Source organism: Mastigoproctus giganteus, chromosome 11 (assembly GCF_048544385.1).
Source record: "Mastigoproctus giganteus isolate SK-2022 chromosome 11, ASM4854438v1, whole genome shotgun sequence".
NCBI classification, from domain to species: Eukaryota; Metazoa; Arthropoda; class Arachnida; order Uropygi; family Thelyphonidae; genus Mastigoproctus; species Mastigoproctus giganteus.
In genome coordinates, this window is record NC_143585.1 from 61,604,046 (window position 1) to 61,621,424 (window position 17,379).

At 34.7% G+C, this 17,379-nt stretch overlaps 1 protein-coding gene across 1 annotated transcript in view; it reads left to right on the top strand.

Annotated features, from left to right (window-relative positions):
- Positions 1-374: 374 nt before the first annotated feature.
- The window catches only part of LOC150078052 (uncharacterized), a 164,544-nt gene continuing 147,539 nt past the window's right edge, over positions 375-17,379 (top strand). Inside the window, exons 1-3 of the mRNA XM_090384736.1 lie at positions 375-563; positions 11,434-11,502; positions 16,079-16,145. Coding sequence (XP_090240862.1) covers positions 401-563; positions 11,434-11,502; positions 16,079-16,145 — 299 coding nt within the window. The 5' untranslated portion in view covers positions 375-400. The remainder of the gene's footprint in view (positions 564-11,433; positions 11,503-16,078; positions 16,146-17,379) is intronic.

A 17,379-nucleotide genomic window follows, 5' to 3' on the forward strand; every position in this document is an offset into this window, starting at 1 on the left:
CAATTTATTTGCAATATAAAATATTAGAAATCTTATAATACCGTATTGGTGGACTAATAATAGAATTGCAATTGCTTAAAAAACGGTACTCACCTTGAATAAATCTGCAGTGTTAGCTAAGAAACTAAGGGGAGAAATGAAATGCAATTATTTTTGCATTTCATTTCCCCCCTTAGTTATGCAATTTATTTGCATAACAAGCAAGCGATTAATTTTTTTTTTAACAGAATGAATTTCGCCTTGAATAAAACTTACTTTTTTTTAGTCGTAAAATATATATATATATATATATTTTTTTTTTTTTTTTTTCTTTTTTTTTGTGTAGGTGGCATTGGTGAAATTCATTTTCCCACAAACTTGTCATTTAAAGAAGAGTGACGTATTCTGTTTTCCTGTGTTTATGGTTATTAGCACGTGGTTTTCAGCAATGCGCACGTTAGATAGTATTTCAAGTTTAATTAATTTGAATGGCTATCGTATACGCATAAGAACAACTGATGGCGAATATGAAGGGACAGTAGAAGTTATTTCTCTTGAGACAAAATGTGTGATGCTAAGTAAAGGTAAGAATGATAATTTATTAAACTTAAGTTTATATTGTTATTGTTAGTATTGTTATTATCACTAGCAGGGACGAAATTGAAAATTTTACCAACTGGAATGCTGCCTAAATGAATGGTTTTGAACCTTATGGGTGTAGCTCTTATTTGTTTGCTTGTGCTCATTGCAGTCAAATATTTATGACTGCATGTAATTTATGACATGTAATCATTGCAGTCAAATATTTGTCAAATACATTTGTATTGGGGGAAATTTATTTTATAATGCTGCTTATGAGTGTATGCTTATAAGTGTGTGCTGAAGATAGTGTGGCTCTTGTAGTTTGTAGTTGCACAGCCCTGGATTAGGGAAATTATAAAATAAATCCACAATTGAGAAATGAACACAACGATGAATCTCACCACAGGTTGCTAAAAATCTTCTATTAAGAACTCAGTAGAGGGGGGGGAAGAAAAATGATTGACAGCATCATTATTATTATTATTATTATTATTATTAGTAGCTATATGGTGCAAGGAAGCCTGAGGCTTATGCTGCACCAGCCAAAAAAAAAAAAAAAAAAAAAATTTCTGAATTACCCTGCGAGAGAGAGAGAGAGAGAAGTAGAAGGGAATCACCAAGAAAGAGAAGAATGATGATATCCAGCTCAGGACCCTGGGTGTGCCAAGCCCATACTCACCAGATATGAGCCCCTGGGTTAGAGTAAAACTGAGGAATAGAGTGTAAAGTGTTGCTCATTAATCAAGGAAAATGAACTCTTCATTTAGCTTTCAACAATTTTAAGTATCATATGTTACAAAATACTAAACTAAAAATTAATATTTTCAAAAAAAGTTTGCTTGTTTTTTTTGTTTGTTTGTTTAAATGCAATTAATATACAGGGCCATATACCACTTTACTGAGAAATAATTTGCACAATTTAAATCTTGAAGTAAATTTCATGTTCATAATTTACACAATCTTATTTATGAAATTTAAATAAATTATTCAAACTGTTTTGGTAATTCACTTCTCAGTAAATTTCATTTCATCTCAGTACTTGGCATATGACTCTCCATATACAAGAGCACATATTAAGAGCTTAAAGTATGGATTAGATTGAAATCATTTGACTGAGCTCAAGTACAAAATTATTCCAAAATAGTAATTTTATTTATACTTTTTTAAATAATTTTAAATATTGAACCATTTTATGGATTAAATCAACCAGGACCTTTTATTTCACTGTAATGTTAAAAATAATAATAAACCTTTTTTACCATATAAATATATATTTACAATGGTTAAACAGTTATTTATATTAAATATTCGTGCTTTTTTTTTTTTTTTTTTTTTCAGGGGATATTGCTTTTTGTTAATATGTCACATCCACTCATTGCTAACTGTTAACAGTAAGCAGGCATACTCATCGTTTGTACTTTATTTGTTCTAGCCACAAAATTATAAATATGATTTCTTGAAAGAAAGACATACTTAAAAATTGACTAATTCTAGTAAAAGATTAAGCAACAACTGCACTCTACATGATTTTTTAAGACAAAACATTATCAAGTTTACTGAAAGAAAAAAAATTTATGGAAAGAAAAATTCCAATAACCCAACCATTTAGATGTCAATTTGATGTTTTGAAATCCTTTTGGTTATACAGTTTTCAAATCTAATGTACAGAGCCAACTGCTCATTATCAGTGTCCACATTGTATCATGGACACTGACAGTGGACAATTGGATTCCTAGACTTAAAAACAACATCCACATAGATTTTGAAAAAATCATCAAACTGGCTTTTAAATGGTGGTTTCATTGGAATATTTACTGTAATGTTTGTTTTCCAGCTTGTTTCAATAAACCCAATCATTTTTTGCCTATAAAAAAAAATTATGTGAAATGCAGCATTTAATTTTTATTAGAATTATAAATACAATCCTTTTCTATTATTAGGTAAGATTTCCTTCAAATTTTTAAATTCACTCATTCAAATCTATTGTAAGCAGAGAATGTGACATCATGTTCCTTTCCTACACTACAACTTGGCTTTGATAAGGGTGGTGGCATAATACTTTTTACTTAACTAAGCAAAGAAACATTAAATATAGAATACAACAGTACGATCTCATGAAAATAACATTAGACATTAGACAGATGTACGAAAATAATGATCATGTCATTACAAAAAAAAAGAAGAAAAGAACAAAATAGAAAATTACTGCCACCATTAAAACAGTGGCATTTTAATAGAGTTCAAAAAATGTCACTAAAGTTAAATGCTAGAGCCTCTAAAATAAATTAGATTGGTACTAAACATTTTGTAGTGGTAATAAAAACATGCATTAAATAATGAAGACCAGTCACAGATGGATTAATAACATATAACAAGTTTAATATTTTACACATAAATCCTTTAAGTCAAACATTATTACTCAATTTGACACCCAGGAAAGGCAAGAAAAATGTATCCATAAAGCAAAGTTTAGTGATAATTTTTGCTTTCAAAATTTTTAACAGTTTTAATGACAATAAAACAAATGTGTCCTAGCAGAACAGGACACGTTTTGATTTGATTTCAATGTGTCTATTTTAAATATATTACTATTAAAACATTTGCTTCAGTTAATTACATAAACGTTAATTTTTACATTTCATCTTAACAAGTGAATTAGCTAGTCAGCTGTTTTTAACATGCTAACCAGCTAACATGAATTTACTCCAAATTAACCTTAGGCAGGTCACATTCATAAAGTTAGAAGACAAGAAATTTCAGTTAATACCGAAGATGAAAATATATAAACATCATAAGGTGTCATACATCAGGTATGTATAAGTATAAAAGGGACTGCTTGTAACAGAAGTAATTTTATTATTTATACATGCTAATAAAAAAAAAAAAAAAAAAAAAAAACCCTTTTCAACAGCTTTTATTAATCTTTCTTCGGCTAAATGATGCCCAACAACATATACTTCTGTTAAATAAAGCTGTAAAAATTGGTAACAAAATTTCATATAATAGTAATCTGTTTTTCATATAATAAAATGTGTATAATAAATATTCAACAGACATAAATTGACAATTCAGTAAACAATTACAAATCAAATGATAGTGCTAGCACAAAGAAACAATTTATTCAATCAAATGATAGTGCTAGCACAAAGAAACAATTTATTCAACCAGATCTTTACGGGAAAACATTAAATAGAGACATCTATAAAAGCATACACTGGCAATAACATTAAGGCATGCTGCCAAAAGTGTATGCTAACAAGTGGTGATCACAGCAATATATATATATATATATATATATATATATATATATATATATATATATAATCATATTAATGATTCATATTAATGAATTCAATAACAAAGACGGTAATTTATAAAGACATTTAAAACAAGATTTTATTGACATCAGGAAAAGGTGTCACATCATACACAACCATATTTAATTCAGAAGATCACTTGTAGACTAGTCTGTGCATTTCTATTAATAAGTTAAATGTGAATAAATAAATTAAAAGCAAAAAATGAAATACAAACACATTTATCACTCTGCAAAAAATATACAAGGCTAATGGGGCTTTGGTGTGAATCCTATGGTTCTGAATAGAAATTTGCAGATCGATTGAACAACTAGCCTTTCAAATTATATTGATTCATATACAGTGCAAAAATCTTTAACTCAGAAATTACGCTTTATAAAACCATTCAGTTATGTGCAAGTTTTACATATAGTAGAACCCCATTAATCCGCACTTGACGGGATTAGTCACTTGGTCCGGATTAATCGGAAGCTATCTTTAACGTACCAGTTTTTATTTAAAGTTACTAAATTGGTTTTTATATTAAACTAATAAAACAATATTTTAAAGTAAATATTATAAAAAGTAAAAGGTGGTAAGTAAACAAAATACTGTACAAAGCAATAAAGTTTTAATGTAGAACATTATATTTACACAAAATTAAACAAAAAAAATATATATATTACAACACAAAACAAATAACTATTTTCTAGAAGTTTACTTGAAATAATCCTCAATCGTTTTTTGCTTTAATTTTGAAACTCACTTTCAAAATTAATGTGTGTGCGTGTGGACAATGCTAGCTGCAGCTCTCAACTGAATAGGCCAGCACTCCAGATTACCCTACAATTGTCTCTGACCATACCAGATGGTCCGGTCGAATTTCTGGAGGTCACAACCATAAAACAATAAAAACAATTAGCAGTCCCCTGTGTATGAGGCTTTTCTGTTAATGCAATCTATTATTGCGTTAACAGAAAAGGACCCTGGGTGTGCCAAGCCCATACTCACCAAATTTGAGCCACTGGGGTTGTTTTAGCGATAATAGCAACAGCTGGAATTCTGTGGGTTTTTACGTTATTATGGTGAAATGTGTTTCCCCTATCATGAAATCATCAATCATATCAAAAACATAAATTTTCAGAATGTTCTCTTCATTCCTATTTTTTAAGTTTTGTAACTTGTTACTCCGTTCTCACTTGCGTGTATCATGTTAGTTGCAATTTGTGCATGCAGTGTTCTTTTTTATTGATTGCTTATCTTTTTTATTTTAAATTTTAAACCCCCTCCCAAATGTCAGCGAACAGAATTTTTTTTTTTTTTTTTTTTCACTAGTTTTTCCCCCAACTGAAAATCCAGTCTGGATTAATGGAGTTCTACTGTAGTTTTCTAAACATCAAACATATGAGCTACTGGAAACTTTTATTCACAACATAAAGTGTTTAGCAGTGGTATATATGACTAAATTGTCATTTGCAGATTCTGATATAGTTATTACAGTTTATTTGTATTTTTTTAGTCTGCTTGCAAAAACAGTGGAATTCAGAGCATGCCTGAATTGCATGTAAACCTAAATGAAATTTATGAAATGAACCATCAGCCACTGTTTTCCCATGACAAATAAATAATTAAGAGAACAAAACATGTATTTCAAAAACAGTTAGATTACTGATGTGGAATATAAATACAGTGGACCCCCACTTTATGATGGGTTCACTATACGATCAAATCATTTATGGACTCTCCATAATAAAACGTCTTTCACTATATGATATGCAGTAAGCATGGGATATTGTCAATCATGTTAGCATTAGCATTAGTAGAGGCATATGATGCAAGAAAGCAAGCTTATTCAGCATCAGCCAAAAAAAAAAAAAAAAAACCCTCTCCCATTTCACCCCTCCGTTCGTTCGAAATACCTGTCCAGTTGAGCTTTAAATTTGTTTAGGCTATCAACTTCAACAACAAGTGATGGAAGTCGGTTCCACCAACCAACCACCCGCTGGCCAAAGGCAAATTTCCGCACATCTATCCGACATCCGTCCTTCCTCAATTTGAATTTATGCCCTCTGAGGTGATTATTCTGAGAAAGATGAAGAATCCCATTGGCATTGAGCATGCTCAAACCATTCAAAGCCTTATACACCTCTATCAGATCACCTCGCCGGTGCCTAGTCTCCAGACTCTGTAATTTGCAAAACTTAAGCCTTTCTTCGTAAGAGCAACCCTTTGTTCCATTTACTAATCTTGTTGCCCTTCTCTGTACCCGTTCCAGCAGCTCTACATCCTTCTTGAAATGAGGCCTCCAGACCTGTATACAGTACTCAAGATGTGGCCTAACCATTACCTTATACAAGGGAATGATCACCTCCTTATCCCTGCTAGAAAAATTCCTGTATATCATTGACAAGACACCATGAGCTACTCTTGCAGCTCGTCTGCACTGCTCAGAGAACTTCATATCTGCCTGCACAATCACCCCCAGGTCCTTTTCATTCTCCACCACTGTCAGTGTAGTACCGCAGAGTTGATACATTGCTCTGGGGTTACTGTTACCCATATGTAGTACTTTACATTTGTCAATGTTAAACTTCATTTGCCACCTCTCAGCCCATCTGTTCAACCTTTCCAGATCCTGTTGCAGCAGCATAGCGTCAGTAGTGTCCTTAACGACCCTGCCAACCTTTGTATCATCTGCAAACTTAGACATTAAACTTGATATCCCATCATCAATATCATTCATAAACACCGAAAACAACAATGGACCCAACACTGAACCTTGAGGAACTCCACTAATAACATTAGTCCACGTTGAGCAGTGTCCATTGATTACCACTCTCTGTCTTCTGCCACTCAACCATCCCCTTATCCATAGCAGCAATTTGCCTCCAATGCCACACTGCTCCAATTTGTGCAGCAGTCTTCCATGTGCAACAGTATCAAAAGCCTTTCTAAGATCCAAATATATAATATCAAAGTTATTCCCTGCATCCAGTTCTTTTGTGACTACATAGTATCCAATCAAATTGGTCAGGCAAGACCTGCCCTTAACAAAACCATGCTGCGTCTGAGCTATAACTGAATTCTTGTCTAGATGATCCTGCAGTGCTTCTTTAACCAGTGCCTCCATTAATTTACCTGGAACAGAAGTTAAACTAACAGGTCTATGATTACTTGTGTCAGCCTTTGATCCTCCTTTGTGAATTGGGGTTACATTTGCACATCTCCAGTCTATGGGTACCTCCCCTGAGTCCAAAGAAGCTCTCATAATTATGGCTAGGGGTTTGCATACTTCCTTTGCTGCCTCCTTTAATATAACTGGATAGATCCCATCCACCCCAGGTGCCTTTTTTATGTTTATCCTCAACAATCTCTCCTCCACTTTCCTCTCAGTTATTACAAAATCATCCAGCTCACTGCCAATGTTTACTTTACCTACATCATTCTCCTTCCTGAATAACTCCTCATGCGTGAATGTAGATGCAAAATACTCGTTTAGATTGTTAGCCACCTGAGCAGGATCCTCAACTGTTTAACCATCAATATCCAGTGGACCAATCTGATTCATCCCTTTCCTTCTCGAGTTCAAGTATGTAAAGAACTCCTTTCTGTTTTTCTTTGCATCCTTTGCCAAGGATTTTTCGTAGTCTGCCTTTGCCTGCCTAATCTCCTTTGTGACTTGGTTACAGACCAACTTATATCTATCATAGGCTTCCATGTCACCCATTAATTTGTATGTAACCCATGCATTTTTCTTCTCTGCCACATGTCTCATTAGTCCATCTGACAACCATTTAGGCCTAAACCTTGAACAATATTTCTTAGTTGGTATGTAAAGCCTGGTAGCCACCAAGATTAGTTCCTTGAATGCTTCCCATTTTGAGTTTGCTGTTGGTAACATCATCAGTTGGTCCCACTGTATGGAATTTAAATACTGTCCCAGACCATCATAGTCGCCTTTACGAAAACAAAAACCCTTCCCTTTACCTCTGATGGTAGTTACCTCCTTGAGTAAATCCCACTTCAACACACTGTGATCACTGCCACCTAGTGGTTCATTTATCTGCAGGTTCTTAATGCATGAAGAATCACTACTGATAATCAGATCAAGAGTATTGCTCCCTCTTGTTGCCTCACGAACATGCTGATGTAGAAAACAATCATCCAATAAATCCACAAAAGCCTTGCTAGTGTGCGAGTTTGCAAATTGAATTTTAATTCTATTTTAATTAATTAATTTATTAAATAGAGCTTAAAAAATAGGAATGAAGAGAAGATTCTGAAAATTTATTTTTGTTTTTTATATGATTTCAGTGAAGGGGAAACACATTTCACTATAATACTGTAAGGTAAAAACCCACAGAATTCCAGTTATCGGTATTATCGCAAATGCAATAAGATTGAGTTTACTACCCGTTTATAATAGCTTGCACTAACAGAAAAGCCCAATAAACTGGAAAGTGCAAATTGTTCTTATTGTTTTATGGTCGTGACCTCCAGAAACATGCATTAGAAAAATATCAGAAATGCATTCAAAATTCATTCTTATAACAAAACATAGCAATAAACAGTGAAAGTGTAGTGCATTTTAATGATTTCAGTGACTGATTCTACTAACCAGTGATCACTGGTGCCTACTTATTTCGCTCTACAATGGCTTACGATTGGCTCCAACTGGACCACGTGGTCCTTTGTCTCAGCCAATATCAGCATTTGTAAACATGTTGGGCACATGTTTTGTTTTTGTATCCTTTAGTTCAAGTAATTTTTTTGCGCTTACTTTCCATAAATTTACTGTATTGAATTCTTGAACATACAACGTTGCATAATATGGCCCCTAAAGAGCACAGCAAGAAGAAAATTTCAGTTAAAATTAAACAAGAAATAGTGAAAAAAACATGATGATGGTGCTAAAATTAGTTCATTGGTGCGCAAATATGGTTTTTCACAGTCAACCATTTCTACCATACTGAAACAAAAAGAAAACCTTAAAAAAGTTAAAAGTAAGTGATGAATCTAACACAGTCCAAAAAGGCAGAGAACTGATTGTAGAAATGGAAAGGCTTTTGTTGCTGTGGATAAAAGAAAAACAAATGAAGGGTGATGCAGTTCCTGGACAATGCATTTGTGAACGTGCTGTTGTTTGTTATTTGGTTTTTAGGAGCATTAGCAACCAAGGCCAAATTGCTCCGGGATATGCGGTGGTCATTCCCTGACCTTTCCGCATCCTCCATATTTGGTGGTGACAGGCTCGAACCCCGGTCTAATCAAGAAGAGTGTGCTACGCACTGCTGCTCCTTCCCACCTGGCTACGAAGGCGCCCTTGTGAACGTGCTTTGCACGTTCACACATTCAGCTAGTGATACGCGATATGGGGACTTTAAAGCCAACAAAGGTTGGTTCGACCGTTTTAGAAAGAGGTCCGATATTAAGTATCATAAGGCACGGAGAGGCTTGCAGTGCTGATCAGGAAGCAGCTGAAAACTTTAGGGTGGAGCTTAAAGAGCTCATTGAGGAGGGTTACCTTCCTCAACAAGTCTTTAATACAGACAAAACGGGCCTATTTTGGAAAAGGATTCCTAGGCGAACATACATCACAAAAGAAGAGGCCTCGTTGCCTGGTCCTAAGCCTATGAAGGATAGGATTACTCTGCTATTAGGGTCCAATGCCTGTGGTGATTTGAAACTTAAGCCAATGTTGGTTTACCACTCAGAAACTCCCAGAGTGTTTAAACAGCAAAAGTCATACAAAAGCAGATTGGGTGTCTTTTGGCAGTGTAACAAGAAGGCCTGGGTGACAAGACACCTCTTCAATGAATGGGTATTTGAAGTGTTTTGTCCTTCAGTCAAAGGTTACTTAGAAAAAAACAAACTTCCTTTAAATGCACTGTTAATTTTGGGTAATGCTCCAGGTCATGATCCCCAACTTGCCCGATCTCTGGAGGAGCAATTTAACTTCATTACTGTCAGATTTCTCCCACCCAATACCGCCCCTCTGCTTCAGCCAATGGATCAGCAAGTGATTGCCAGCTTTAAAAAAAATTACACAAAGAAGATGCTTGCGAAGTGCTTTGAAGAGACTTCAGGAGACAGAGCCATCACCTTAAAGGAATTCTGGAAGACAATAATTTATCATTTAAGATAAGTATATTGTTGTTGACCAAAAAATATAAATTGAATGTCTTTACTATGTCTCAAGTTTTATCAGGAGTGTTGTTGTTATTTGATTTTTAGTTTATTTTGATTATTTGTTATTTAAGCATTAGCAACTAAGGTCATATTGCTCCGGGGATATGTGGTGGTCATTCCCTGACCTTTCCACATCCTCCATATTTGGTGAGCACAGGCTCAAACCCCCGTCTAATAAAGAAGCGTGTGCTATGCACTGCTGCTCCTGCCCACCTGGCTACAGAGGCGCCATCAGGGGTGTGAAAGCCACTAGAGAGAAAACAACCTTGCTAGCCTTCCCCTTTTTTTTTAATAGTTAAGAGCTGTGCTTTCTACATGGGATCCAGGCCTGGACCAGCTCCCTACCACTCAGTCATTGTGTGATTATAATTTTTTTGTAGTTATAGGTTGGTGCTGTGTCCAAATTGTCAGTCACATTTGCCATGATTCCCAAATATAGAGGGATCCCCTCTGCAGAGCAACTTCTGGTTAGTAGGGGAAGTACTATGCATTTGATTCTTATTTATTGAAACAGAATAGAGTATGATATCTTAATTAAATATTTACATTTTGTTTTTTCCTGTGTGGTAACACCACTATCTAGTAGTCAAATTTTGAAATTTTTGAAACTACTACTGAAGAATGCAGTGCCTATAAATGTGGAAATTTGTTGATATCCTGGCTAGATGGCCTTGTTCTGAATACATTTGAACACTTTTTGTGATGTTTTGTTCTTGTGCAGTCATTGATTTCTGATAAAATGTAGTGTCCCTGTTCTTCTACATGCTGAGTGTCCCTCTGAGTTGCACCCTGTTTCTCCCAGAATGAAACATCATGGAAGGGTTGCAAGTTGAAGTCTAGCAGAGGAGATGGAATTGTCTAGTATGACACTTTGTCTAGGGGAGGAATTGCTTCAACGATGGCATTTATACTGGCTGCAGTGTGACAGCAGATGGGAGTTATTTCAAAGATGTATGCAGTAAAACTCATTGCATACCATTACAACAAGGTAATCCTATACTGGCACAAGTTTAGAACTTTTTGACTACATATAAGCAGATTTTGTTATGGTAGAAACTATGGAGTGCTTATTGTGCACTTCTAATGTCAAGCATTGTTCTTAGCAGGTGTATTATATGTTGTCATGTTTTGTTACGTGCCCATACTTAGTAGATCTCAAAGTCGGTGCTGCTGAATGATATCAGAGAAGCATTCTCTGATATCGTTTGCGAAGAAGTGTAGTACTTGATATCAGTACTGTACATTATAAAATGTTCTGTATAATAGTTTTATATTATAGCAAAATAAACTTATAAATTTTATAAGTATGCGTAAAAAAAGTTGCAATAGATATGTAAATATTTCTGTGCTGAATATATTGTTGCCTTCTTTTTTTTCCCATCCTTAGTGATATCACTGTCAGAGCAGCAAATCTACACTGGACTGCGTTCATTTTATGATTATGAAATTTTGTTATGTAAGTAATTCACATCTTAAGAAATTTGTCAGTTTTTTTAAATATATAGTTATTTTTATATCATACTAGTTGGTGGCCTTCTTTCAGTCTGGCATCGTTTTCATCTACCACTTAGATTCAGGATTGCTGAAAGACTAATGCATGCTTATCCATTATTTGCTAGTCATCTATATTTTACCTAATAATGTATTTTAATGGTATGGTATGTTACCTGATACCTATTCATTACATCGCATTCATTACATTTTTCCTTACACTTATTCCTATGTATCCTGAATATTGTTCTCAAATTTGCTGAAAATCAGACATTCCATTCTGTAGTTTAAAGTGCATATACAGTCGGACCTCTCTTTAATGAACTTCCATATAGTGAAATTTTTATGTAGTGAACTTATTGATTTCCCCTTGGTCATTACATTGAAAATAGTTTCCGTATAATGAAGAAAATTTCCATTTAACGAATTGATTTCAAGAGACCTGGGTATGCATTGTTTGCTTGTTATTGTTATTTGGTTTTTTTAGAAGCATTAGCAACTAAGGCCATATTTCTCCGGGAATATGCCGTGGTCATTCCCTGACCTTTCCGCATCCTCCGTATTTGGTGGTGATGGGCTCGAGCATTGTTTGCACCTCTGGCCTTTAGGCAAAAAGCTGATGATGTAGAAAGCATGAATTAATAGCTGAAAGGATTAAGCATTAATCCCTTTAGCTTTTAATAGCTAAAGGCTTTAATTCCACGAATTAAGAGCTAAAACATTTTACAATTTAATGATGCCTGTAAAACCCTGTGGGATAGAAAAAGACGGAAGTTTGGGAGAGGCACTTTGCCCAGTTGTGGGTCAGCAATAGCTAAAGAGAAGTAAAACTTATACGCTACTATGCAGAGAAGTTCCAAAACGAAATTTTTGAGCAGTGGATTTTAAATTTCGATAGAAAGATGACTTAAGAAAACGGAAAAATCACATTTATTGTCAACAACTGCTCTGCCCACCTTCACTCGGTAATTTTGAAACTTGCAAGTGTGAAGCTTGTTTTCTTCCTTCTAATTTGTCATAACTGCAGCTAATGGACTAAGGCATTATCAAGAATTTGAAAATGCACTACCGAAGGCACATACTGAAAAAATTATACTGAGAATAGAAACCAATCAACCTATAGATTTGCGGATATGCATATCAGAGTTGGCAAAAGTGTGGAGTCAAGATGTGACAGAAACAATGATTAAGAATTATTTTGCAAAAGCAGGTTTTGCTAAAACGCTAATTAACAGAGATGAGAGGGATGAACTACTAGAAGACATTGAGCAACCTTGGGAAGAGTTCCAAACAAGGTTTGATCAGTGGAGAAATTGTTCTTGACAAATTTTTAGGAGTTGATAATGACTCCAACATTTTGAGGAGTATTTAAAAAAACTAGTGACAGTATCGATGATGAGTTGGATGAAAATGAGGGCAATATTAAACCTTCCAAACAAAATGTTAGCAGCATTCGAAACTTTGCATAGAGGCTTTTGGCGGGAAGAAAATGTAACACAAATATATCTGAAAGTTTAAATAAATGCAAACATTTTTATGGTGTTCAGTAGCATCCAGTGTACAACAAAAAAAGAACCAAATATTTTAGACATAATTCTTAAAAGTGTACTAATAAATTGTGGGAATCAGGTAAGTAGTCATTTCTTAATATATATGTATTAACAAACTGTTTTAAAATGTTAGAAAATTTATTCATTCCCACTTCTTTCCCATCTTTTACTATATTTCTAAATTTACAGTATTTTTCATTGTTGAAAAGGTGATATTTCTTTATAACAATTTCTGTATAACAAATTTTTTCAAGGGAACAATTGATTTCATTATATAGAGGTCCGACCGTATTTTTGTGCACTCGCATGCGTGCACACTCTTTTACAAATTGTTGGGTGGGCGATTGGTTTCATTGAAATGATCTGTGTAATGCATATGAGTTGCACATAATCAATTTGATGGATTTGTTCAGAATGGTGTAGCAAGTTGTTGGTTTGGTTTTTTGGAGCATTAGCAACTAAGGCCATATTGCTCCGGGATATGCGGTGATCATTCCCTGACCTTTCCGCATCCTCCGTATTTGGTGGTGATGGGCTCGAACCCTGGTCTAATCAAGAAGCGTGTGCTGCACACTGCTGCTCCTCCTTCCCACCTGGCTATGGAGGCGCCATAGCAAGTTGTAATGCAGTTTCTAATTTCAAGAATATCACTAGGGAAAATTATTCATCGTGCGCAAGTTGTTTTTATTGAATCGTTGACTAAGGTGCAAACAATATCGCACAGAACACTCAGCTCATCGAGAGGTATAATTTCAGAGTGGGACCTTCTCAACGTTATTGAGGAGGAAATCTGCTCTGAACTAAAATCACAGGGAGTGATTGCTGTTAAAATAATATCTGCACATGGGACAGGAAACTTGTCCCACTAGAAACATCATCCTGATGTTTAATTCACCAACATCTCCTAATGAGATTAAAGCTGGCTACATCAACTGTCCGGTGTGTCTATATGTCCCAAAGCCTTTATGGTGCCTTAGGTGCCAAAAATATGGACATTCTCAAATGCAGACTCTCAATACCTGCCTTGGAGTCCTTGCATGCATTTTATGTGGTGCAAAGGACTATGAAACGTCATGTTCAGCTGCCAAACCCACCAGCATCAACTGCCAAGGAGAACACCCAGCTTACTCACAAGCATGCAAGAGGTGGAAGGAAGAAAAAGAAATACAACAATTTAAGGCAGAGCTGAACGCATCTTATCAGGAGGCAAGAAAAGCAGTGAACCCAATAAACATCACCAAACCCACCTATGCCCAGAAGGTAGTAGAGAGATGTTCCATCGGAACTCAGACTGAAATGACCATTCCTCCAAAAGAGTCATTCACTCCCATTGCACATTACCTCTTAAGTTCACAAAAACTCACACAGAAAGATCAATCAGCTGCCACTCCCATATCGGTACCTCCTAATGCTCCACAAATATCAAAAGTAATTGCCAGAGAAAAGACCAAGAAAATCCTTTCTAGTACCCAAGAAAATATGGATATTGAGGAAAAGGAAGTACAAGATGACTCAGCCTTGGAGCTCTTTGATGAAGCGGAAATGGACAGAGGACAGTGTCTATACTTCCCCAAATGAGATAAATCCAAGACTGAGAAAAGTAACCCCTAAGCACTTCGGAAGCCGCCTGACAGACCCAACAAGGCAAAATAGTGGCTAAATTCCTATAGTGGAATTGTTGTGGATTCTGGTGAAACAATGATGACATCAAGGCCCTCCTTCAGAAGCACATGAGCCAATTTGCTGTTGCTTGTAGAGACATATTTGAAGCCAAATGAAAACTCCCATATGCCTACCCGTGAAAAAAATCTGTCACGATCATCTTTTAGAAAAAAATATTATTTACTTGTTCTCTGATTTATTTTAAATGAGTGTCATTTTAATTTTGTCACTTAATATTTCTGGCTATTTGCCAGGATCACTAAAAGAAATTGATTTATTTTGCATATTATCATTTATAAATTTCTTCTTCAGGCTCAAATTTTTGAGTTGATTCATCTTGCTCTATTAAATTTCACTTCACTGAAATTTTATGTTTCCATCTCACTTATTTAGTAATAGCATATATTGTGAGCAAGCCAATAGGCTTGTTGCACTGACTGGAAAAAAATAAATGAGTAGATAAGAAAATACAAATTATTTGCTTTTCTCCTCATATAGGTAACTATCCAGTTGACCTTTGAATTTATTCAAACTGTCAGCCTCAACTAACTATGAAGGCAACCAATGACCCACTGGTTAAAAGAAAATTTGTATAGCTTCTAAATTCATGCTGTTAGTAGGTACTGGGTTGCTAGCATAAATTCGGGGAGTATCCTTAAAGATGCATTTAGTAATTGGAGGTTTTTTAAAAATTTTTTTTTTTTTTTTTTATTTGCTCTTGTTTTTGTTGTCTCCTCTTTAGGTATTGGCTATCAGAGAGTAGTTTCTTTTCATCAGACGTCTATAAAGTACATATAAATAAAATATATATATTTTTTAAATTATTGGAAAATTAGGAAATACTCTTTTAGAGTCAAATACCATGAAACTCTGTTATAGCATCATCAAAGGGACTGCAGTATTATGACCAAACATAGTTGTAATAGAGGTTGACAATAAATTACATTAAAATTATTAGAAAATTGGTAATAGAACCTAATTTACAGATATAGAATCCTTACGTATCACATATATAGTTTTGAATCAAGTTACATGTTTCACTTTGATAGGCATTGCACACTATGTAGTTAGATAACGTGCATAATCTAGTTAGTGTGCTATCTAATTAAATAGTGTGCACTCCGTACGTATATTAAATTGATCTGCCCAATTAATGGAATAGTTCTCAATTCCAAATAATTTGACAAATGTTTTGCTTTAATCAGTAAACAGACTAGGTTGAGGGCTGCCTGTATTTATAATTAATTAACTTATGTATAAAATTTTGTCACAAATGATTTTTTTTTTTACATATTTGCTTTATTATTATTATTATTTTTTTTTTTTCAGATGCTGCAATTCAAGCTCCTGTACCTTCACTGAGGAAAAAAAAGAAACCATCTCCAAGACTTTCTGAGTTAACAAATTTCTGAGTTTTCTTTTTCTTCTTCCCCTCCCCATAAAATTTGACAAGTATATTCCAGAAAAGAGAACTTTCTGAGTTTCTCCACACTCACACTCTCTATTTCTCTATCAGCCCAACACCTTCTACAGAAAGAAATTCAATAGTACACCATTGTGTACTATGCATATCAATTCCATTGGCCATTTTGAACTACTGTATTTTTGCTGCCATCTGGAGTGTTTAAAACTGTCAGTACTGGGAAGGGAGAGTTTTTAAATCTAATCCTCTCTTCAATGTGTCAGCATCATGTCCAGACTTCTAAATTATAAGAAACAGTTGGGGGAAACACTGTTTTATGTTATTTCTATGGTTAAATGTTATGTGGCATTTATTTGTATTTATAAGTAATATATTTATCTCTTATCCATCTTTTAATTTTTTTCTAATGTCTTTTGCTGCATCGACTTTGTTTATTTTTATTTTAAACTGTCATTTCCTGCATCAGCTTTGTTTATTTTTATGTCACATCAAAAAACAATTTTTATATCCATATCATTAAAATATATCAAAAGCAATGATGAACCTAAGGTTGATAGTATACTTGGAATCATTGTTTTTACCTTCTCTTTTTTATGCAAGAGACTTCCCCACATCCATTTTCATAAATTTCAATCAATGCCATATTTCATATCCAACAAGTATGATTTATTGAATTAAAGCATTCAAAGCAATCTTATACAGCATCAGCAAAAAAAAAACAACCACTTCCCATTTGTTCCAAATGTTTGTCTAGCTCTGACTTGAATTTATTTAAGCTATCAATTTCCACAACGACAGATGGAAGTTTCTTCCAGCAATCAACTAGCCGCTGGCTAAAGGAAAATTTCTGCACATCTATTCAACAACTGTCCTCAATTTCAGTTTATGCCCCCTCAGGTTTGTAATCTGAGCAAGAGAAACAATCAGATGAGCATTATGCCTGCTCAATCCATTCAAGGCCGTATACACCTCAATTAGATCACCTCGCAGGTGCCTAGTCTCCAGACACTGCAATTTGCAGAACTTAAGACTTTCAATGCTGGAAACAAGTTGCGAGTTAGGGTTAAGTTTGAAATTGTCTGCAATTCTGCCCAGATGCGATAGGAGGGAGTATATGATGAGAGCTTTGTCAATCCATTCGGCCCTGGAGAGATTGTGCAAGGCTAACGGGGTAGAAATTTTTTCAGTGTGGTCTGTGCTTGCTAAC